Genomic DNA, 25,350 nt, shown 5'->3' on the forward strand with positions numbered 1-25,350 from the left:
ACGCCTCACAGAGTTCGCCACACCAGTCCCTGTTTGCGGAGTTTTCGCGTCATTCTCTTCAAAGTATTTTATTTTATGCGAAGCATACTACTTTAGCTACCACTTCAGCCCTTCACCGTGGTTATGCGCCTCCAAATCACGTGATACATGACGTCACACCACGTGACACGATGACGTCACGGCAGTGGAGAAACGGGGGCCCACCTCGCGCCGTCGCTGTGGTTGTGCGCCTCCAAATCACGTGATACATGACGTCACACCACGTGACACGATGACATCACGACAGTGGAGAAACGGGGGCCCACCTCGCGCCGTCGCTGTGGTTGTGCGCCTCCAAATCACGTGATACATGACGTCACACCATGTGACACGATGACGTCACGACAGTGGAGAAACAGGGGCCCACCTCGCGCCGTCGCTGTGGTTGTGCGCCTCCAAATCACGTGATACATGACGTCACACCACGTGACACGATGACATCACGACAGTGGAGAAACGGGGGCCCACCTCGCGCCGGCGCTGTGGTTGTGCGCCTCCAAATTACGCGACACGATGATGCTTCGCATTCTCCAGGCTTAACCAAGTTAAGCCTCAGCCATTTTTTTATCGAACTTTCAGCCCAATTTTGGTGGCAAGCACATGCTAAGAGGCCATAACCCTATTGTTATATCAGTTATTCCGCCGATAATTTTATTGTTATATACGGTTCATTTTTGCGTCAGGACAATGAGAGACTTGATAAATCTAAGGAATTGGATTGTTGTAAGCGATATACTGCTATATCTGTTATGGTATCGTTATAATTTGATTGCACTGTAGTCTATAACTGCTTTTTCAAAGACTGTAGTTTTGTCAACCCATAAAATTTATTGTGGACAGGTGCTCTTCCATCAAGGAAAAAAAATAAGTACAGAGGTTAATGTTGTTGTACCGCAGCTGCTGCCGGTGCACCTGTAAGCTAGAGCCTTGTATATTGAGGCAGATGTGCATTCACTGGCACCACTGGAGCCTTTTTAGATAAAAAAATACTTCCGTGTCTTAGTCTGCAGTGGATGCACTCTGGGGATGGAGCGATGGCTGCAGTCAAACCCACATGTATCGAACTCTGGGAAAAAACACATTTGCAAAAAATGTGTAATTCAATGTAAAAGTAGCAGTAAATACAACAACGTGCTGACACACTGAGATGGAAGAAAATGTATTTCTATGATAGCCATTTACTGCACACAGATTAGAGAGTAAAATAGTCTTGAATTTTTTGTTTCTTCGTTTTTATTGCTTTAGAGAGAACACATTTTTTAATGTTATCGATGGACTGCGAACAGCTGAGAGCACAGCCTTTTATCGGCACACATTAGCAACAAACCATGTTGTGCGCTTGGAGCACATCAGAGCACGTGGGCACACGTTTTTTCAAGTCCTCTTTGCAATTTGCATCAGTGGTGTCCTGGTTATCAGCGACAATGGCAATAATGTCTTCGTCTGCAAGCTCTCCTGCGATCTCAAGGTCGTTGTGCGCGGAGAAAACTGCCTGCAGCTGCCGCATCACAAATAACACCAGGAAATTCAGAGACCTGTTCCCGCAAGTCGTCAAGACCCGCGCCAGCTGTCAAGCTGACCCGGCAAAGAATTTCCTGTCCTCGTGAAAGCAGAGACCAGAATGTTTGAAGCAGTTCTGTATAGCTTTGTTTTTGACATCATTCCATGACCCACTCAGCATAGACAGGGCACCTAAGAGGTCTTTTTTTTTTTTGGTCTCTTCCAGTTCCGGAGTTCTGCAGGAGCTATTTAATCAGTTTTCTACTAGGCTGATTACAAACCGAACGTCCCAGACGTTGCGCTTGGCCATCTCCAGTGTGTTAAAAAAAAATTTCATGGAAACTTATTGCAACGTGCTTAATGTAAGCCTAAAATATTTTTGCCGGGAAAAAAAAATTTAATCGTTGGGTGAGGTCAGTTTTAATGTTTCGAAAAAGCGTGAAACCAGGCACTGCTCAATAATCTGTAAAAAATCCGAATTTTAAAAAGCACTTCACAATTTTAATGACATTTGCACAGATTCTGGCTTTCGATATGATCCAGATCATGTATTTTTGGATGGTGTAAATACTTTTCTGAATTTAAATAGTCAAAATTATACTGTTTTAGAAAACATCAACTTCCTCTCAGATATTAAGGAATGGTCATCTTGCTTCTCTAGATGTCTATTGCCTATCAAAAATGTTAAAGCTGATGAAACTGACTACATCGAAGTGAAATAAAATATTTAAGTTGCAGAAAAGTGCATTTTGAACCATAAAGAGCCGTTTATTTCACCTTGAACTGTTGTAAAAATACAAACAATGGCGAGTTTTGTAGAACAGTTTATTGCCTTTCATTTCTGAAGTTTTAATGAGATGATTTTTGTTTAAAGCAAGAAAACAGTTTTTGAAGTTAAGTTCTTGCGCCGTAAGCAAATCTTTTTGCACCTCTTCACTGTAGAACGCAGCACCGTCAACGCTGTGGCCAGGCGAAATGTGCTGTTCTCGTTCCTCAGTGGACTGCAGGCAGGCATCGGAACATTGTGTAGTAGAACAGATATTCATGGGAGAAGATTTTCTTAGCGCTGCCAGGGCGGCATACGCAGCAGTGAGATTGCTGTTGAGTGTGGTGCTATTTCACTTCGATGCATTCGGTTTCATCAGCTGTCTTATTTTTTATAGATAATATAGATAATAGGCATCTAGGGAAGTAAGATAGCCATTTCTTGATTTCCGAGAGGAAATTGTGTTTTTTTTTTTAATGACAAAATAGTATAATTTTTACATTTTATTCAGACTGTAAAAATTATTTGTACCATCCAAAAATACATGATCTGAATCTTAGCAAAAGCCAGAATTTCTGCAAATGTTATTAAAATATGCGTGGAGTGTTTTCTCAAAAATTTTATTTTTAATTGATTATTGAGTGATGCCTGGTTTCACACCTTTTCGAAATGTTCAAACTGAGCTCACCTCATGAATAAATTTTTTTCTGAAAAAATGTTTTAGGCTTACATAAAGCACAGTGTGATATGTTTCCATGAATATTTTTGGACAAATCAGAGATGGTTGAGCACATTGTCTGGGACATTTGGCGTGGAGTGACCCATAACCAGCTTTCACCGCGCAGATTACCTCGAGGTCCAAGGGTTGAAGCATTGATGTAACATTCCTTGGATGGAGGAGGCTAAGTGCAATGTTGCTGAAACTAGCACTGCAGAGGCGGTCTCAGCCGTTGTCTATGATGAGGCAGGTGCTGCGTTCTTGGCCTACCAGGTCATTGTTCCTAGACTTCAGCCACTTGGCAGAAAGTTTGCAGATCATCCAGTTCTTCGATTGGACCTGTGGGTCACCAGAATCTGAAAGCTTGTTGTGCAAGCATCGCAGACTTGCTTTTTCCGCTGGGTCTTTTCTCCACTTTAGCCCCGACGTCAGCCTTGTTTTCAAAATGGTGCTCAACGTTTTTTTTGGAATCTTGTACATTGTGGCGACTTTGGATTGCTTCTCATCTAGTTCACTTTGTGTGATAATTTTCAGTTTCAAGGGAACTGTGAGGTTCTGCTGTTTCGCAGCACGCGCAAACAACGAAAACAGCATGACATGGCATGCTAAAAACGCATGTTCTGGTTGGCTGAGTACACGCCCACTGCCTGCGTCATGGAAAACTGGCATGATCGTTGGTCTGTGCACACTGCATAGCACCAATAGCATCCGCAGGTCCATGCAGAAAAGCTGACCTTCAGAGATGTGCTGAGGGAAAGCCAGCTTCTTGAGTTGCCTGAAGTTGCCGGAAGTTTGGTCTATCGGATGTGGCCGATAGTTTTTGTATGATGTAGCTGTACATTTTTCTATTCATTCACACTGTAGCTTTGCGGTGCTCAGAATTGATTCAATATGATCTGTTTTGACTGTATATCGAAGCAGTCGCAGTCGTAGAGAGCGGGTGGCTGTTAAAGGGTCCCTGAAAAGGGTGTTGGAGCTTGGCTGTACAATGCTTGCATTATGCAGAGTACAGGCCACCGAGTGTTCATGCCACGTACCGGACCTCAAAAGTGAGCCGATAATTTACAACACAATTAACTCCAGCTTGTGCGCCTCGAGGCGACCACTGGTGCCGAGCTTTCGCCCAAATCTGTGCGCATTGCGTCATGCCGGGCTTTTTACATCAGCACCGGGGTGCCTTCATTGGTTTGCCGTGCCAGCACACTGTCAGCACCAAACCAGTTTAGGAGGCGTTGGCTCCGCCCTCTGGGGAATTCTCACGCTCGTCAGCGGTCGATGGAGGGGCCGAGTGCGTGGAGCCGGCGGACCGACATTTCAGAGTGCAAAAACTTACGAGGGGAGAGGGAAAGACGTGAAGATGTGGAAATTCAAATTTTGACTCTAAAAAAACTCATCTTCCACAAAACGCATCAACAAAATTTTTGCTGGAGGTAACTTGTGACGCTGCGTCCTTTAGCATCCTAGGCATATCGCATCTTTGTTGAGGCCCCTTTTCACGGCCCCTTTAAGAAAAAGTGCACTTAAATTCTGTGGGCCGATGCGTACCAAGTGCAGGATGGGGTGCGGATGCAGGTTATATGCAGGTGCTTGCAGACTAGTCTGGATTCAGGTGTTCATTTGACCTCACTGCACTGACACCTTTGTACAGGCCTTGTGCTGGTTGGCAGTGGCAGTGTTGCGCAGCATTATTCCGTTGTGCACATATGGAGCAACATTTGTGAAATTCTTCCAGACACGTTTGTCGTCGTGGTTTGTGCTTTAATGAAAAAACCAAGTGCCATTTATCGAGAGTGCTTGCTTTTGTGCTAGAGTGGTAGAAGAGGTGTGCGCACTCACAGCAAGCGTGCAGTCGCAGTTGCAACGCGTCTCGTGGATAGTAGTAGAGTTCTACAGTAGGGTTTTTGCTTGTGTCTGTCATTAGCTGTCCATCAGCCGAGCAAAGCTCTGACAGTGCTGTGTTCCAGGTGCAGCACCCTGATAGGAGTGTTGTGTTTGCCACCTTGTGCAGCGTTGCCCCAGACAAGGCAACCATCAACGCCGCCGGTACTGTGGAGCCGTTTCGACAGCAGTGAAGAATGGAATAAGCCAAGCTGAGTCGGCTGATTCAGGTGAAAATAGTGCCTGCAAAGGACAAGCCAAGAGCTGGGCCACTTGAACAAGTTTTTTTATTATATTTATGGTTGTGATTGTAATAAAAATGTGATAAAGTTACTCTGCTGAACTGGGACTTGACAGAGAGATCTGTGTGTTCCTGCAGAAAATGGAAGATATGGTGCACCTTGGGAGATGCACCACGTCTTTCTGCTGGACCTACCAAAGCAGCATGAAGGGTTGTAGGTAGACAGGGTGTCCAGCGATTTTGACCCGGAGAAGTGTTGTGCACATCAGAGGAAAAGGGAATCATCAAAAAGTTGGCAGGAAAATTATAACTGGCTGAAATTGACACGATGTTTGCCCATGAATCACTGTGGTACAGCGCTGGTATCCATGCTCACTGGCATCACATCTTTCCTCTTTGCAAGCATTTGTTGTTCTGGAAAAATGGCTCTGCGGGCTGCGCCGAACTCGTAGGCCATGTGGAAGCTAGAACAACACGGGGCTCTGTAGTGTGATGGCAAGCCCATCAAAAGCTGCTGCTGCTTGCGGACATTATCTTGCGCTTGTCCCACAGCATGTTGCCACTGGTGACCATAAGAGGTCTTGGTGTAAAGCTGAATTTTTCTCTAACCAGTCTTTTCTTTCATCGCTGTGTTTCATGAAAGGGTATTTATCTTTTAATCTAAATTATCTGTTTCAGTTTCTAAACTTCTTGATAATATCTGATAATTTTCTACGCTCTTGTCTGCATAAAAAAAATGGTATTCACTCACATTAATGGAAACATCAGATGTTTAGAAGAAATGGGAGAATGGAGCCACCCATATGAAAGAACTGGATGAGAACAGTTGCTTCATCAGTCAGATTTAACATGGGCTGAGGAAAAATCTGCTGTTGAACAGAACGAGTAGATCTGTTTTCATTGCGGAATTAGCAGCTTTTGTAAAGGTGTGTGTGTGTATATATATGTAAATATATATATATATATATATAACATGGAAAAGGGGTGTGTGAATATTCCAAAATTCGAATACCAATCGAATGTGTTCAATATTCGGTTCATATTTGATTTGAGAACTTGATATTTGAGAATTTCAGAATATCAAAAACTTCCAAATATTCACCAGCGATCGAATACCACGCAGATGTTCATAAGTTCACCTGTGGGAAAACCAACATCTGGGGAAAAATTCAAAGATCAAGTCTAAAGTGATAGGAATACAGCACAAAGTCATCCTCTTTTGCTTTCTTCTTGTGTATTTCGTGGACCCATCGCATTTGGACGCTGCTAAGCTTGGACCTCATGTAAAATTTTGCAAGCAGGCTTTCCCGCATGATAACAGGATGATCGACCACCTGCTTGGAATGATCATGAGAAAGCACGCATTTTTTTTCCTTCCGTAATGTTTACATATTTAATACTGCTGTCACACGGGCACTTTCGATCGCGATCAAGTCGATCGAACTCGATGCAGATCCGGCGTTGCTACACGGCGAATTCAATCACAATCGACCGTGATCCTGCTCAGCCGCATGGAGCATGATCGAGGGTTGTGGGATGCGTTGACAAGATGGCGGCGCCCTGCTCGCCCGCTTCGAAATAAATACATGTCACCGCTGGATTCTTCGACGCGATAGCTCGCTCAAATGTTAGCGGTTTGCTTTTATTTCGCACTCTCTCGCCCACGTGTAGAGGTTTAAGTGATAACTAGCCCCTGTTTTTCAGATAATTTGACAATTTTCAAGCTGTTAGGCCTAAGTAAATGCAGTGTGTTTACCTCGCAAGAGCGACACCTAGCGAAGCAGTTGTCTTGCTTTTAGTCAGTTGTTACATTTTCTACTATTTGCAGTTTTTCTTCTTGGAACAAAAAAAAAAGGCCCACAATGCAGAGGCCCTAGTTACCAGTAATTACGGAAAAAAATTTCTTCATCACAGAGTTTATGTGCTTTGGCGCTTTGTCAGTAGATAGCGCTACCGTTTACGCGTGCCTCCAGCGTTGTTTTGCTGCTGTTCTCTATCGAGTCCACTGCTGGTTGCAGCAGAAAGTAATTAAGCTGCTTTTTCTGCTCATAGTTTGAAATTTTCACAAGAAAATATTTATTAGCGATTGTTATTTTTAATTTATTAGAAATCGGTAGCGATGATGACAGTATGCGCAGCGCCATCTCGTATGTAGCAATCTCACCACTTAATCGGGATCGAGTGGATACGTGTAGCAGCTGTCCACCTCGATCGCGCTTCAAACTTCAACCTCGTTCGAGACCGATCGCGATCCGAAGTGCCTTGGTGACAGGGGTATAATGCTCACACCTACTGCACTCCTCCTGTTGCCTTCACTAGCATGAGCTCTGCAATTTCGTTTTCGTGAAGTATGATGTGTGGGAACGCTCATTTGCGAAATTTTTTTTTGAGGCTCCTGAAGAGATGTGTAGGAGTGTCACTGCAGGGCAGGCGATTGTTGATGAAAAATTCCACCTATTGAATGCTGTATCCTAACCTGCACACCTCTTGGGCACTCACACGAGGGTCGAGGGTGTGCATGTCACAAAAAACGTCATGCCTTTTGGGCACTGGGGTGCCAACACCCCGATCCCTTGAAATCAGAATTAAATAGGCTTTACTGGCCACTGTTATTTTCAGTAGCCAGTCATGTCATTTATGGATTTAATTTTGTTGCTAATTTTGCATGGCCACATTACAGGCTGCAAACTGTTATGCTAATTAAGCAGTATAAATTTCTCTGCATATCTTTTTGCTTTTATATGCTGCTGAGGCAGTCCAGTTTTGTTTGCATAAATTGCAAAGGCTATACACTGTGTTGAAAAAACATTTGCAAAACATATGCCTATTTATTGTTTTCTGATTTTTTTTTTATACTGAACAGGTACCGTATTTACTCGCATAATGAACCCGCTTTTTTTTTTGCCAGAATTATTGGCGTCAATTTTGTGGGGGCATGGTTGATAAGTTGCACCCCTGCGTTGCTCGTGTTCATGCCACCGGCGTTTAGCATAGTTAGCTTCAAAATGTGTTTGCTGTAGCACAGCGAGATTCAATGGTTATGTGCAGTTAGACCTGGATGTAAAAACCTCCGTATAGTGAATTCCTCCATCTAACGAAGTTTTTTTAATTCCACAACGCTGCCCCCATTGATATGCGTTCATCTGAGACCTCCATGTAACGAACGTGCAGCAGCGGTTGATTTTGATATAACGAACTCACTAAGCCGATCATCTGTTAGCTTTAGGAGAAAGATTACCGACGCCAACCAAGTTAATTTTGGAAAAAACACGCGGCTAAAAAGCCAAGCTGCGCCTCGCCCGTAGTCACACCATGAGGAAGGGACCGAACCAGTCCCGAAACGTCGTGTTTTCTTCCAAAATTAGCTTGGTTGGTGTCAGTAATCTTTCTCCTAAATTTTCCCAACCAGAGAGACTTCTGTCAAATGTTTTTGTTTGAATCTGTTAGCTTGTGCTGAGTTTCAAAATTTGGGAGTAAAGTCTCATGATAAAACATGAACTGACATGAGAGGAACATCCAACAAGCGACTGCAGTTGAGTCAGTGCGTCGTGCTTCAGCACCACCGGCGCATCTTCGTTGCTTTCGCTTTTGGAACACCATGCCACGCGGCGCTACAACAGTTCGTGCTCAAAGGCTGCGAAAAATGATAGGGCATAGCAAAACTGAAACGGCACGAGCAGAACGCGCCTATCGCCGCCGCGCTGGTACTTGCATGATTCTGGTGACGACAGTTCCCGCACGCCGGGTCTCTGGAACGGGGACGTCGGTGAGTGCCAGCGACGCAAGGTGAAGAGTCCGTTTCTTGGGGTAACAGTGGCAGGCACACCGAGAGAGGGAACATGCGAGGAGAAGCATGTGCCTCCGCTCTCCTCTAGCTCGACTGGTGCCCCCACCTCTCTCCCCGCCCCACTCCTAGCGTCTTTGCACAAGTGGAGGTGGTGGCAGTCGCGCTATCAGTGCCATCGCGGAATGGTTCTCTGTGTTTGAGTAATGGAGTTTTCTGTAAACTTTTTCAAGGTGATTAACTTGCATTTACTTCTTGTTTTGGTTTCCAGTCTGCACTGGCCTTTCTGGTCTTCTTGCGAAAACTGCATGTAACGAAAACCTGGATGTAATGAAACATCCCAGTCTTTTTTCAACTTTGTTATATTCAGTTTTATCTTAGTCAACAGCACCAGTCATTCGCAGTGATGACTCAATCATGCTGAACACTGGCTCTGAAAAGTCAGGTGTGCTTATGCAAGGTCAAAGAAAAGTAAATTCTCAACTACAAAAGTGGGGGGGTGGGTTCATTACGTGATTCAGTACAGTGTTTGATATCCAAATTTGATAGTGGAAGCCATTTTCCCTTCATATTCATATTTGAAAATTTCAATATTCGCTCGCCCCCAGTTGTAGACAACTGTCCAAATTCTTCTGCCTTCTTAGAGCGCAGCTATGCCCATTCCTGAGCTGAGCAGTGCCATCGGCCTCGTAACCTACAGAAAGAATCCGCATAGCAAAGAGTGCAAGTACGGCAATGGCGAGGAGAGTACAGTCGGGAACATGAGGAGGACGGCGAAGATGAAGGGTACAGCGGGGGCTGGTGAGAGCAGTGTCTCACTCATCTGCAGCGGCGGCTGCTACGAAGCACTCCGGCTGAGCAGAGCCAAGGCTGGCTGCAGTTCTCCACTGCGTGTTCCGTGAGTGATGGCTAAACTACCTCACTAGCTGTGCTCAAACTTCGCATTACCGCGTGTCGTAATCATTGACCAATTCTTTTATTTTGGCGAGTTACCACTAAAGCTTTGACTGTGCCACTCAGCCATTGTCTGTGAAATCCCTCTCTGTGTGTGTTGTGGGCAACCTGGCCTAGGTGGACACCTAGGCCACGTGACCTCATCACAACCTGCCCTCCGAATTGTGAGCAGACTACCCACCATGGCAGGTGGCAGCTCACATAGTGATTGGTCGCAAGGAGCAACCTGGGTCTCACAAGCCTCACCAGCGGCAGCACCTGCCATCGCAGGGCAGTGACGCATCACTTAAAGGTGCACCAAAGAGGAATCTGAACTTGTATTTTTGCCGCTGGAACTCGATCTACACATTCCGAGCGTTGTTAGAAGGTCTGAATTATTGTCCTGTGCAGCCGATTTCCCTAATTTAAATTGATTGCACGTCCTGGCTCCCACCGTTTTTTTTTTTAATTCCCCGCAGACGTTGGGAGAAGTGAACCAACCTTTCAACCCCGCTCTGCCACCGGTGGAGTGATGCGTAGCATTCGGCGAAAGCAATGAGTCCACGCATAATTTTGTTTCCGTGGGCCTAATTTGCAGCTATGTAGTCTATGACTAGACCTATTTATTCACGGAAGTTAGGATATCTTGCATAAGAAGGAACTGCAAAAAAGTGTGTTTCGAGAAGAACGAGAATAAAGGTTACGATTAACCACGAATGCTGTAAACCAATGTCCATAACTGTTAAACTTCATTTCTTCCTTAGTCTTGCACTTTCTTAATTTTTCTTGTGTGGAAGCTCTCTTTTTTTCATGTGTTTTTTGCGGCATCAGTAGACCAAAAGGAAGGTTTCCTGATGCACTGTTGGTCACCTGTCAGGCAAGGAAGGTTTGATCCCAGTGTGATTCAAAATGTCTAGTGCACACCTGTGACCACTGTTCAAATGACATATGCCGCGATACAAGTCAGACTTTAGTGTTGGTATCCTGCCATAACCATCCAGTGTGTTGCAAACATCTTGCATCGTTTTTGTGAGCGTTTTAGTTATGAAATACAAACACAGGCGTATATGGTAAGGAATAGTTATTAAAAGTCTAAACAAACAATTCACAAGAAAAAATAACTAATAATGGAAAAAATAGCGAGTTTTTTATTTGGCTGGAAAACTTTGTATTCATTTCGTGAAATACACAGCGAGTTACATCTTTGGCTGTAGCTTCGTAGCGGTGTTAGCTATGAACATAATTTTTGTTGCAGTTCATCTAGAAATGGGTTGGCATTTTGATTAAAGAAAAATTTGAAAATTTGAGTATTATTAATGATACAGCTTTTAAATGTGGCCCGATACCGTAACCCATTAATGCTGTCGCAGCATACCTTTATGGCAGAACTCAAGTCTGATTTCACCGATATTTGCCTGACGCCTACTTGGTCTTGATAACTGAGCCTCGAAGTGAAACCAAAGTGCTAGCGCACTTAATCCGCCTAAGCGCTCTAAACTGTTCACTATTTTTTTTTTAACTTGACTAAGGTACTGCAGAACTGCTCCTTGGACTGCTGTTAGTGTCAGTGCAAAATTTGCTAAGGTTCCTTGCATTACAGGTGCACCAAGAACTTTGGGTGGCACTTCCACCGCTGTCCATTTTCCTCAGTCATATAATATAAAACTCGAAATATGCCTAGACAAAATTCTCATCCACTTGGTATATACTCCTAAGTGAAAAAAGCACATTCACACCAATTATCAGAAAGATGTGTTCTCCTAGTCAGTGTTCTCTTCTGCTTTTACTTGTTTGTAGTAATGGGAGGTGTGCAAGCACTCTTCTGGTCTGAACTGTTGGGCTGACATTGATATGCTTCTACACATGCTTGTACAACAGACATTTTGTCCTGGATGCACCACAGTATCCACTAGCCAATCCTCTGTGCTACTTGATGCACATTTTCAAAACAGTAGTGGTGAGTTTATTGCAGCTGGAAATCACCAGTCGCCGGAGAACAAATGCAATGTCCGGGAAGAGAAGTTCTTCCCAGCTGTGCAGCATGTTTCACATTCAGAGTTCTCTCTTCCAGGTTGTTGCAAGTGGTAGTTTTCAAATTATTTCCCTCCCAATGCTGAGCAACTGTGCTCTGTAAAAAAAAAAAAAAAAACTCAAACGGTGCCAGTCTATTTCAGAGAGTTTGTTTTTGTGCACCACGAAGTTAAGCACACTGGTCCTGTTTGAAAACTTTTGGACTATAACGCCTCAGCGTAATGCAAGGGGGTGGTGAGCGACTTGAGCAGAACCTGAAATTGTGCTAAATGCTTGCACTCACTGCATCAGTATTGCCAGAAAATTGAAGGGTTGCTTTTAAAGATGCCAACAACGTATAGTGAAAGCTCGTTAATTCGACCCCCGCTAATTCGGAAAATCGGATAATTCGACGCGCACGCGAGGTCCCTACAATTATACATAGGAGTCTATGGGGCGAAACTCTCGTTAATTCGACCAAATTTTGCCGTGCGTCGGTTAATTCGACTTCACTCCGCAGTCCGCCAAGCCGGTGTGCCGAGAGCAAAAAGAAAAAAACTGCCACCAGCGGGGCTACTGTACGCCTGATAGGCCATCTGTATGGTGATCGCCGTCAGCAGCGTGAGCGAGGGCGAGGGAAGCGAGGTTAGCGGCGGCCGAAGCGGCTGGCGTCTTTTTTTTTTTTTTTGTGCTTCGCAGCAGTCCTGTTGGTGTCGTGTGTCGTCGTTTCCACGTGTTCTTGCTGCTACGATCGCGGTTGTTTAACCATAAGGCGGCGCCTTTTTTGGTAATTGCGCGCCTTGTCAGCGTGTTTATTGAGCTGCTTGCTGTTGCTGTTTTGTTGCGACTGAGAGAAGGGTGAAAGGAAATTGCACGGGCCTGCCTACTGGCTCAGCCGAGCAACCACCGAGCAACCACCGCTGCCTAGTGCAGATAGAGGAGAGTTAGAAGATCAGAGGAAAGATAAAGAGAAAAGATAAGACGCGCGTGGCAGCAGCAACCGCGAAGCGGACGCTAGCTGAAAGAACAGATAAGCGGCAGAAGCCGCGCTCGCTTCACCTCCTCCCCGCGCTGTTTTCGTGTGGGTAGCGCACAGGCACGCGCCTCGCCTTTGTGTCCTGTCAGCTGACCGAGGATGCAATAATATAAGTGACAGGCGCTGACAACGACGATTCGTCGGAAGGTGACGATTGTGAGCAGTTGCCCCAAATGCCGAAGTGCACGGTGAAAGAAGCCGCAGAAGCCTTGTCCGTGCGGGAGGACTAATGTGAAAAAATCCCTGACGGTGCGTGTGCCGCGCAGCACCTGGCAGCTGTTAAGAGCTATCGTAGTCGCTCAAATTCGCTCGAAAAAGCAGGCAACGATAACAGATTTCTTTGCCAAATAAAGGTTGCGGCAAACATTGTTTTTTTGCTGTTCATTCGATAATTCGACATTCGGATAATTCGACAATTTTTCGCGGTCCCGTCAGTGTCGAATTAACGAGCTTTTACTGTATTTTCATGCTTAACTCAGTCCCTTTGCTGTTGACTGGAGCGCAGTCCACATGGCTCGTGTGTGTGTGTGTGTGTGTGGTCAGTAGCTTGTTGTACCAATGCGATGGCATTCAGGCTCTCATTGTGCAGAAAATCTAGCATCGTCAGCATTGTGAGTGAAAAATCAGGTGGCCCACCTGCCCACCGTGTCAGATGGGACTCTCAGCAGTCTGTGAATATAGAGTAAAGAACGACAAATTCTGCATATATTGTGTCATACCCTGAAGGCAGAGCTTAATTGTCCTTGCAAATTCTTTTTTTCTTACTAGCAAGTGTATTTGATGCAAGATACAGTCTCAATTAAGAGACCAGTACAAGTGACCAATGACCATCGCATATTAGGTAGCTAGTCCAAATTTGAATTAGGTGCGCTAGCAGTTCGGTTCCGGTGTTCAGATCCAGTGTTCATGGATGGCAGCAGTTCGCAGAGCGATGCATGTATGCAGGCTCAGGCATGCATGCATGCATGCATGCGTAGGCAGGTCAGCAGCTTGCCACAAAACCAGCTTCAGGCAAGCAAACACACAACGACTAAATGTGGGGAATGGCCACTGTAAGTGCTAGTGCACTAAAATAGAACTTTGGGGGGGGGGGATGACTTTCTGCTGTACCTCCTTCAAAGCTGAGAACTGGGGAAGAAGGCCTGCATTCTCGTTCTTGGCTTTTTCATGAATGGGAGCATGCCGAGTGGAGGTTATTTTGCACCACTCATTGATCACTGGCGTTAACCTTTTTTCCTCTCGACTGTTCATCTCATCTGCAGCGAATGGAGCAACTAAGAGCACAGTTCACTTGTTTTTGAACAACTGCTAATATTTTTTTATAATGATGTCTCTTATGCACAAAGCTATTTCTGGCTAGCCAATAAATTGCCACTGCTTCTTAGCGCACGGGCATTCTCCAGGCACATTTCAGCCTGAAATGAGTTGTGCAGTGATGGTACTGTCCACAGTTGTGTCAAGCCAGCGCTACCAGACGATAAAATGAGATTCCAATGAGCTGCCGCAAACTTTGTGCGAATCGCCTGCTGTAGCATTCTCTGGGAAGCAGTGCAATCCATAGAAGTCCAGCCTGGCACCTACTGTACATCCCTTGAGCAGCTGGCTCAACTAGCGGGCCGGTTGGTCAGCCACCCTCCTTTTGGCGATGCCTGCATAGCCAGCTTGTCCAGCACAACAGTTTAGCCCCACCAGAAATTTACTCTAGTGGTGTCTGCTCCTCACCACACAAAATATCCATGCTGGCATGTGGTACACATGTGCTTCCACACTGCACGTATGAGAAAGAAACTGAGGCTCAAGCCGTTCCTATAAATTGCAGCATCCATCATTGTGGCAGAATGAAGCCTCAGTTACTACAGTAATCTATAAAGCAATTCAAAGAAATTATGGCAAGCACCGATCCCATCTTTTGTTCTTGTCTGCTCAGTTTTACAAGTTCTAATTTCTGTAACCAGCCAGCCTCGCAATGTGTTCAACCAGTGCACCTTACCGAGTGCAGGAACTGCATGCACTCCTCAGTGACGACATGCATGAAATAGCCACACCATGTAATTCATCAGTATTTACTGCTGAGACATGGCTACAAAAATACTGTCGGACCAGAGGGTGTTCACTGTCCCTCATACACCCGCAGCACTAGCAACTTTTACTCTTCAACTATTATGCACACACACGGCAGTCGTGGAGCCCCCAGCTGCAAGCAACTCACCAAAATATATTTTTAAAATTACAGTGGTTAAACAAATGTGAAACTAATACACTCTACCATGCCAAGTAAGCCGACTCAACTTGTTCAAGCCATGTCGCAAACACTTACGTGTGTTCTCTTCACTGCCCATTTAGAGCATGTGACAAAATTTTCAGGTTTACAATCAGTTCAACTCTGACATCTGCAGTGTGTTTCTTTCCCTTGCAGGCAAGGAATTTCCGCAATGCGACTGCTAGTTAACCCTTCAACCACCGAGCTGTACCTGTCATGGGAGATTATACCAATATCATCAGTGACGTGTCGCACTCGTTTGGCCCGATGTTGCGTTGGTTGCAATTTTCAATGCTCGATGGCGGTAGTTGCCCATAAAATGTGTTTTGAGCCTGGAAACTGCCATTTTTGCACAAAAAAAAAAGAGGAAAAATTAGCCAATTGTAGTAGAATTCATTTGGCAGGCAAAGGGTTAACAGCAGAGCTACAAGCTGAACTAGGGAAGCCAGCAGCAATGTTTTGCCATGTTCACAAAATGCTGGCAATTTGTCTCCAACTGTCACAGCATGTGCTGAAGATGCAGCCAAAGAATACGAACGAACTGCTACCAACCTGCTGGCAGCCAGTGTCAACAATCACTGTCGCTTCCCGCATGCCCTTTGCGGAACCTTCATTCATGCATAGGGCAACAAGGAACATAATCGCTACGTCATCCCAGCCCACTTGATCAAATTTTTCTTAATGAGAACTGAGAGCAGTTGGGGTGACTTCATATTTCATCCAACAGTAGATAGTGCATCTGAGCGCCTGCATTTCGATTTACAATCCATTCTTTTATCAGCGGGATGGATACACTCTTCCAACTACAGAGGAAGACCTAGGTTTGGCATCCCTGTCCGAATACAAAAGATCATGGGCACTACTGCCCCAGCATTGAGGGAGAAGAAGATGGAATACGAATGTGGCGACTAACGCCGCAGATATTATGCCAGAACAGCCATTGCGTGCTGCTTCGTAGCAGTTGAGGGCAGCAGATATTCCATTTGAATATTAAATTTCCAGAGAACAGACAAAACCAGTATTTCACATTTCTAAATTCTTAAATGCAGTCACAATAAATGTAAAAAAAAGAAACAGCCCATTCTGCTTGAAGCAAACAAAATCTGAGGCTTAAATTTTGCACTGTGTTAGTTCTTCAATAATTTTTTTTGGCCAAACATAACTTTCATGCACACTGCAAACCAAGATGCTAATTTTGTCCACTTCCACTGCTTTCACAAGTGAACTGTAATTTACAACACACTAACATCTGTTCTCATTATGAACCAAGTTCTAAAAATGAAATTTTAAAAGTAATCATTTTCAAACCTTGCTGTTTTTTTGCGTGCCTTTCTAAAAAACCAAACCATAAATCGAAATTCTGCTTTTGTCACTTGCACTGCTTTGATTTTATTTTTTATTTTCGTTCAAATCAGTCCGACATTCTTATCTGGACCAAATAAATGCAGTTCAGCTCAAGCTGAAGTTCTTCTCAAGAGGCTGCTTAAATGCTGCTTAGCAATGAACCCGTTTCCAGAGGCACTAAACAAAACAAAATCAGCACATGGAACAGTAGCACTGGCTTAAACCCACGGACATCAGCCAGTAACTACTTCAATGACCATCTCTCCAAAACGAACCTTGCCTGTAACCGCATAAGCTGCTTCTGTCAACTGTGAGCTGCAGCTTTGCATAGCATCTCTGTGCGAAAACATGCTCAAGTAAAAGCAGGCTCCAAAGCTGCCCGTACTACGCACTGATGCAATGTGTCAAGCAACTATTGTATTACGTCATTCTGCATAGCGAAAGATTGAGCAGAGAACTGAAAGCTGCGATGACCAGCCATGCAACGACCACCTGTCTGTCTCCTCAAACTACCTTACACCACTTTATTTCTTGTTCAGTTAAAAAGTCCAAACAACCTCTACATGGTCATCTCTTACTTTGGCATCAAACAAACAAACAAATAAAACTTAAGGCCATGGCATGTAACAAAACATTCATGTAGCTGTGAATGAAATATTCCTCCGTGACCACACATAGTGCACAAAACAAGGAAGCTGTCCATTACAAATGCAGCTGCCAGCTCTGTGCTCGAGTGACAGACTTCTGTACATCTACACTGCAGTGTTAACTGCCACAGTTGCCAACAGTCACAAGTTGACAGCCCGTCTGCCAAAAGGTTCGATGGCTCAACAAACAGCCTACTCGCAAATCACATCATGGAATGAGTGTAAACAACAAATTTCACATCAGCACCTGACTTGTCCTGCAGCACCACACAACATGTCCACCTAGTGTAGTCCAAGGGCCTTTCCGTGTGGAAGAGAAGAAAGGCTCCACTTGTTCAGTTTGCACCAATGGCTTTGTCTGGAAGAGTGCACTCAAAGGAAGTCTGTGGGGCAGCACGTCTCTTGAGCAGCACATGCCTAGCAAAGTACCCAGCTAGGGCCCAAATGCAGTGGCAGCAGCAGCAGCAGCAGCAACAGCAGCACCGACGTTGGCCAGTGGGCAGCTGTGGCTGCGCTGTCATCTGCGTCACAGTCGTCGGTGTGTGTCAGGTTGAAGGAGACCCACGGCCAGGGCAGGTTCCGCACACACGCAGGGGGGCTCTCTGCAAACTGCACCCGCTGTGGCGACACGGCGATGCAGTAGTGGCGCCGGCTTGCTAATGCACTGGCCACCAGCAGTCGTGTGCCATTCTCCTCCCAGCTGCCATGGCACTCAAACCCTGCATGCAAGTGCCACACATTTGCCCAATTTCTGTCCACACCTATCAGACTTAACTCACACTGACTATCTGCTGACTGCACACAGAATTGTATTCACTGCCCCCATACCTGCGCTGGTCCAAAGATACCAAGTGCAGCTTGCCAGTTGAATTAACTAAAGGCGTGGGCCATAAAAACACATGGACGGGGGGTCATTAGGTGACTAAATACAGTAAGTGGTCAAATCATTAACCTACTTGGCACATAAGAATCACTATTTTTGTGACAGTCTTGTGCCTGTTCCTCTGACAATTATGCCAACCCCCGCATATAGGAGCCCCCAATTGGCCGGCTGCAGCCAGATTGTGCGATGCAGCACTCACGGTGGACGTCAGAGCCACAGCCCAGCAGCAGCTGCAGCTGGTCCTGGGGGTAGCCGCAGCCCGAGCTCAGCACGGGGCGGCCCCGGCAGCCCTGAGCTGGCAGCAGCAGGGCCCCCGCTCCAGCTGGTGGGGCGGGGGGCAGCAGGAAGAGGCGGCCCAGCAGGGGCCCACAGCTGCTGCCGCCACCCCCTGCCTGCTCTGCCTGGTGCTGCACCAGTGTCAGTGGCTTGGCAGGTTGCTCACAATCGCCCAGCCGCAACTCCACCACGTGCGCCGCCTTCTGCAGCAGCCCGAGGCAGCGCTGCTTGATGGTACTGCAAGCAACAGGAGGAGGCAGTTAAGGCCACTTTGTCAGGCCCACCTACCATCAGAGTTCTTATAAAGCACACACGCCTTCCATGTTCCCCTTCTGCCCAAGGATGTTTGACCGTCATTCATGAAAACTGATCACCTGCAACAGTGGCGTCCATCCACCATGCAAGAAATCGCAGTGCAATGCTCAAAGGTCTCACGGAATGCTTTCTACTCGTGCAATTTTATTGGCAAATCTGCAAAATTCCAGGAGTTGTCACCCCGTCCCACGTGCCTGGCTTGGTGTGCGGCACCATCTCTCCTGTGAACAACATGCTACTACAAGCAAATTTCTGTGGCACTACCATCGTGATTTCTCTCTTCCTCATGTTTGTGTTTCACAAGCACCTGCTATCTGCTCTGGTGCTGCTGTATGCATCCATACCCTTTGATAACGGCTATCAAGCCGCATTGTCAATATTAAGGAGCCATGTGGTGATTTCAAACCGCCCATATGACTCCTCCTAGTAAGAGGCAGGCACCACTGCCACAAGGTGAAGGGGCAGAACCTGCTGCGAAAAGGGCCAAGAACATCAAGGCAGTGTGTGCAGTTGGGTGCAAGTATGTGCAACAACATTTTCCATGTGTCCTCGGGGAAGAAAAGCAGAGGGCACTCATGGAAAAAGAAACTGAAAGTGGCAAAAGGATGCAATGCAGAGAGCACGTGACAGGCTGGAGCAAAGAGAGGCGAACAGCACGCTCTAAGCAGGGACGATGCCAATTGGGGTGGCAGCCACCAACTGGTAAAAGCAAGCTTGCATTGTCTTCAGCCTTTGACCACTGACTGCAACTTTTCCTGCAGTGGGAGACATTAGAGCACTGAAAGTCTCACTCGTTTTTACTGTTAATCGTTACTGCTCAGATTTCATGCCATGAGCCTGCCAGCACCAATACGTGGGACTCTGCTCGAACAATGCCTACCATCCGTGTGTGGCCTGGACATGGAAGCGTGACTCGGGTGGATCACCGAGCTCGGGCAATGGCTCCAAGCAGCGCAGCCGTGTGGTGCCCAGCAGCAGCACGTCCGGTGCCAGCACCCGCAGTGGTGCACTGCCTGCCTGCAGTGGTTGCCAGGTGGCCAGGGAGAACCAGGTTGGCCAGCTGCAGGTCTGTCCAGCAGCAGCTGGGGGCCACAGGCGCAGCGTCCGGGAGCCCTCAGTGGCCCCACTGAGAGCATCACACGTGGCATCGCCCGACTGGGCCAGCCACCAGCCACCATCAGCTGCGCTGTGCTCGTACGCGAAGCAGCGCAGCCTGTCTGCATCTGTCTTGGCCGCAGCATGCACCAACCGACCCACGAGGTACCGCACCGAGCCCTCCTTCCATGAAGCCAGGCATGTCAGCTGCTCCTCTGCACAATACACACCACGACACAATGCAACGAAGGGCTGGTGTAACAATGTGCCAATTTTGTTTAGTAAAATACATGACCAGCACTAGCCCTGGCCCCCATGCAACGATCATGCAGCCCTCAACCTTGTCGCTGTTGCAGCCAGTGCACTGTTGTAGTAAAAAATGGCACACCCCCCCCCCCCCCCCCCCCCCCCCCCCCCATTCTCTTTTGTTGTAGCACAATTACCTCTGCTCTCAGAGCCCAGCACACTGGTGCATGCCTGGAAGCGCAGCAGCAGCTGGCTGGGTTCGGTGCACGACTCGAGGCTTGACTCTGGGATGGCACAGTCACCGCTGCCCTGATTGTACCTGAACCGCAGCGGTCCCTGCAGCGGACACTCCTCCGCGCTGCCATTGAGTCGGAAGAGCGAGTAGAGGCTGGCATCCCCGGCAAACTCAGCGCACACAGCTGCGTGCGAAGTGTGGTGGGAGCAGGGCGTTTCCTTGTACTGCAGCACATTGGCATGCTTGGCACTGATGCCCAGGCAGCGCACGCAGCTAGCCTCAGCCAGCAGGAACTTGCTGTCGCGGCTCTCAATGCAGCGGCCCCGCGCAGACAAGTGGGTGCGGTTGATGCGCACGGGCTCCCGTGCCCCTTGGAGGAACCACTCACCCCACCAAGCCGCTGGAAAGTCGCAGCCATCCGCACTGCAGACTGCACAAGGTGGAGAAGAGCATTTCTTCAAGGCACACTGAACAGAAGCGGAAATCTTCTCGCTCACTGCATCCATCATGATCAGACAAACAGCGTTTTTACAGACAGGCTCTGCTATGTACCAGTCGGAAGACACTTTTTGCACAAGGCCGTTCTGTGTGCAATCGTTTGCATAGTGTCTCAAAGGCAACCACACGCTACCCAAAAGGAATGAGGTACTGCGGCTTTTAATTTTATGTTGGCTGGTCTGCCCAACTTGAAAAATGTTATCCATTGGGAAGACGCGAAAGGCCAGGGTGGAATCTGAACTCACTTATTCAGTGGCCGTCAATAGCAGAAGGTGGAAGCTTCACAATTCAGAGTGAGGTGATGCACATTCAAGATGAGAGGGTATGTATATGTACCAACAGCCGTATAACATTCCATCCAAGGCACATTGTGTTCACACAAGCTGAACTTCATTTAGTCAATTTTCATTTCACCTACCTAGCCAGACTGGCTGCATGTACATTGTATACACCTGGCTGAAATGGATATATACCGATATCGCTGTCAAGAACATTGCATAAGATTCAGGAACAATACATTGAGAAATGCTTATATTTTTATGTATTCTGCTTATTACATATTACAAGCACAGCTTAAATTAATGATGACAATGCCAGAAGTTGAAGGCATGTAAGTCACAAAGAAAAAATTAAAATACTGAATTTTTAATAACTACTTTCAATATGACTTGCTCAATCAGGAAAAAAGCCAACTTCTCAATGACCTTCGAAAGATTCGGTTCTCGTAGCCAAACACATTGCCTCAAACCTCAAACAACTTTTACAAATGAATGGCTTAAGATACTTGTCAACTTCAGCTCATGAACTTGCAAAGTGAATGCAGTAAGTATCTGATAATCTGACAAAATACTGCCTAAAACACCTCGCTCTCCTTTCTTCACATAAGCAGTTAGATGGCACAACTCCATTACCTAGCTAGCAATAGATCCTTTGGTGCATTCCCCCCTCTCCAACTTGTCATTATGTTGAATTTTTTTGTAATTCATCATTCCTATGAATTGTCAACTTGCCCCCCCCCCCCCCCCCCCCCCCATTAAGCACAGTGCAAATTATTTTTCTACAATTATGAGCATTTCTCTTACAATACAAAAGTGTAACCTTCAGCTTCAAATATGCTGCTTACTCACTCTGCAAAAATACAGATGCCTCCGACTAAAATAAAGGCCACATTCCAAAGAAAATAAATTTCCATCTTTCAAACCGAGATCACATACACACACCTCTGTCAAATATGTGAAATCACACGACCTCACTTGTATGCACTGTAATAACCATTTCTTTTTTATTTCTTATGTTATAAATTGTGCATGGAAATCTGTCTTTTCATACATTCAGTAGTAGACTGAGCACATTTTGTTTCATAGATAATGCAAACTTAGATGCACTGAAAATATTGAATTCTGCATATTTCTTCCCAGAACATGATTGGTGTGCTACTAATTCAGTTGTTTGTATTTGCACTTTGTTACTACATTTACACGCCCTTCAACTTTTCCCGCAATACGTGTGCACCATATTTAGGTTGCTTTATTCAAGTTATGTGCTACTGCTGACTGGTGAGGGCCCTCAGCTGCTCTCTGCATGTCTGCAACATTTTTCTGCTGCGGAAACAATCCAGTGACTGTCTGATCATTATAGGTACAGCCTCGTTCAAATTGCAAATAGAAGCACAGCAGGCACAATAGCTACAGGAGTGTTAGGAAACTTTTCTACTGGTCATGAAGCCTATCTATAACACTGGGAGCACTTTGTATGCTGCCATGAGCGCTAATGCCAGTGTGGGTGGCGGGCATCATCATGCTCACTGTCATGGTAACTATGCAGACTTGACTTGATCACCCCCCCTCCCCCCCAAACCCCACTCCGTCCCTCGAGTTCCTTTGTTGTCGTATGGAACATGCAAACGTCACACCACAAATTTACAGAACTTAATTTTCTGAAATAGCTTTTGCTGCCTGTACTTGTGCAACATGCAAAAAAGTATCTGTGCAACACAACTGATGTGCCCGCACTATTTGGTAAACTTTATTGAATCAACTCTTTGCTTTAAACTCCTGACACAGTAACCTCTCCTTATGCAATTCCGCCATAGCACAGCTGGTACAGCAGCAGCTTGCTGCCTTTTAACCGACACCGACACTTCTCATAGTGGCCCGTTCTAACTTCGGAGAAAGCTGGCTGACCAGTTAAATGTCTATCGACCACCCTATCTGTTCTAGCTTAAGTGAACAATGTACACGTCCTGTTTGCCCAACCATGGAAAGAGGCAATGGCCTAACTATTAAAAAAAAAAAAGAAGAAAGGGGGGCGGGGAAAAAATTGGCAGGCGGAGGTGGCGGAGAGAAGCTCGCCAAGGTACTTTCACACGAGTATCCTATCCGCCGTTTATACACCAAAATCAAGCATGCATTATTTAGGTTAAAGACTTGCACCACCACCTCTATGCCTTTACACTTATATGTATGCATGAAAAACGCGACGGGAGTACTGACGTATTGCGCCCACCGATATTCCTCATGCTCGAAGCGAGCTTTCAAGCTCCGACTTGAGGTGACGGTAAGAGAACAGCTGGATCATTGCAGCTCGCACTCTGGGTTGGCACCGCGGATACTCTCGGCGCTTTATAGTCGAGCAGTGTTTACATGCCAGACACTTCCGAAATGCGGGAGCTGCTTCGGAAACGCCGCGGGCTACCGTGCCACTACCACTTTCCCCTCGCCGTTCCGCTCTGGACGCCGAGAATGCCACAGCGCCAAGCATGTGGCCCAGAGGGAGGGAACCCACCAGCGCAGTAGTGCACGAGCAGCAGCGGCAGGGCACGCACGAGGACACGCCCGGCCATGCCGCGGCGGGTCGATGCTGCCGCAGGGTCCGCGCTGGATCGTCACCGCCGCCGCGGCGGCGCCATGGCTCACCGCCGCCCAGCGGCCCTCGCTGCTGCCGTGACCCGGGGTGAACGCGCTGCCAGCGTGCGCTCTTCGCGTAGGTGCAGCGCCACGACCGTCGGGGACTCTCTGCAGTGCAACTCCGGGCGCGCGGCTGCATCAATCACCAGCTACGAGGCCTGCCTACCGCCATGGCCGCCGAGGCCGCACCGTCAGCTCCGTCATTGGTTCCGTCAAAATAGCGGCGGTCGCCCTGTTCCGATGGCTTCCCGTGCCACCGATATGGGTTTATCTTTTATTTATTCGTTGACGCGGGTCATGCGATACGCATTACCTGCTTGGAGAGCTCTTTTGTGTGTTTTCTCCATCTGTCCAAACGTGTGGTTTCGGTATCGTAAGGCGCGGAAAAAAACGATATTTGACTTAGCCATGGAGCGCTGTCGCACTTTTCGCTTCCTCCATCTCCGATTTCTAATCATTTCGGACTTCTGAGCCTACTGATGGGTCGGCTCGATATCGCGTGGGGTGGCCGGGAGCTTGTGCTGGCGGCGGTGAAAATTTTTATTGAGTGAAAGGAGTGTTTCCAAGCAAAAATGGCCTTTTACATATCTAGAGTGCTTAGCACAGGACCCCGCTGGACGAGTCCGCTACTCGGGCCCGTTGGGCTAGAGCCCTTTGAGACTCCAGCCCCGAGCAGTTGAGCAGGGCTGCCTGTCTCCTGTGCCTCTCGTGAAGGGGAAGGGTTTGGGAGAAGGGTTCTCCTGACAGGCCCAAACCATGTCGGAAGTTATCGTACACTTCCCGACAGTGAGGGCAGCGCCCATCAATTTTGGGGTCAAGTGTTTAGCTATTGCAGCACACAACGAAGTGTTGGTCTGCAGGCGCCTCAGAGTTCGCTCATCCGCTTTACACAGGCTCTTAGCGCGTACCGGGAAAAGCCGATCGCAATAGCCGTCCAGAATTTCCCTGAACCGCAGAAGCGGTTGCTCTCAGCGACTCTTAGAACCCAGTCAACCAGATGCTTTTGTGCAGCCGTGGTACGAGCTGGACACCGCGATTTCCCATCACTTAGGTCGGTGAGTTATTGCATTCGGAGGGTGGCGGGAGCTCACAGCAAATGTAGAGAATGTGGTGTAAGTCTGTTCTGAGTGCACCGCTGAGGGTGTATTCAGGGCAGAAAGGGCCGAGGTTGATAAGGGCAAGGCGAGTTGGGATATAAAGGTACGGGATTGGAGCTAGCGGCATATGTCACCTGCTCGAGTTTAGAGATAAATTGGGGGGGGGGGGTGATACTGTAGCGCGTTTTCCCCTAAAGTGGAGAGAAATTCAGTTACGGGTAACCAGGGGTTCGCATGCACTGCCTGGGTCTGTAGCTGGCCCTGCTCGGTTGGCATTTGCTCGAGCTGTGTTGTGGGCTGCTTCGATCATTCTTAAGGTTGCCCGCATGAGCAAGTGCCCTTAGGAGTTGGATTGATCTGGTCGGGGGTTCAATGGAATTGACAATTTTAAAAGCGGGCGTGTGAATCCTGCCTCGTTTAAAGTTCTGATTGCTGTTCTTGAATCGCTAAAAATTAGTGTGGCAGGGGTCAAAGCAATTTCAGCTTCCTCCGCCTCTAGTGAGGATGTAGCTTTGGTCAAACTAGAAACTATTGGGTGCTGGAGACTACTCTCAAGGCTTAGGCTTGATGACTGGCATATTCTGCGGCGTCCACATGCAGACTGCACTGGTATTCGCGCGATTGTGTTCGTGCAATAACGCCG

At 47.0% G+C, this 25,350-nt stretch overlaps 3 protein-coding genes across 3 annotated transcripts in view; 1 reads left to right on the forward strand and 2 right to left on the reverse strand.

Moving 5' to 3' along the window:
- Positions 1–5,244, forward strand: part of Gp210 (nucleoporin 210) — a 132,022-nt gene extending 126,778 nt beyond the window's left edge. The window contains exon 32 of the mRNA XM_089541563.1: positions 5,032–5,244. Within this exon, the coding sequence (XP_089397689.1) occupies positions 5,032–5,117 (86 nt within the window). The 3' untranslated portion in view covers positions 5,118–5,244. The remainder of the gene's footprint in view (positions 1–5,031) is intronic.
- Positions 1–25,350, reverse strand: part of Snp (Snipper) — a 302,062-nt gene that overhangs the window by 148,485 nt on the left and 128,227 nt on the right. The gene's annotated exons all lie outside the window — the stretch shown is intronic.
- LOC149365278 (uncharacterized) lies at positions 14,953–23,859 on the reverse strand. The gene is made up of 5 exons (XM_089541573.1): positions 23,489–23,859; positions 20,169–20,636; positions 19,511–19,940; positions 18,239–18,552; positions 14,953–17,875 (listed from the first exon to the last, which is right to left on the reverse strand). The coding sequence occupies exons 1-5, from the start codon at positions 23,544–23,546 to the stop codon at positions 17,574–17,576; spliced, it is 1,572 nt and encodes a 523-aa protein (XP_089397699.1). The 5' UTR covers positions 23,547–23,859; the 3' UTR covers positions 14,953–17,573.

Source organism: Amblyomma mixtum, chromosome 1 (assembly GCF_055824585.1).
Source record: "Amblyomma mixtum isolate Tamu chromosome 1, ASM5582458v1, whole genome shotgun sequence".
Taxonomy (NCBI): Eukaryota; Metazoa; Arthropoda; class Arachnida; order Ixodida; family Ixodidae; genus Amblyomma; species Amblyomma mixtum.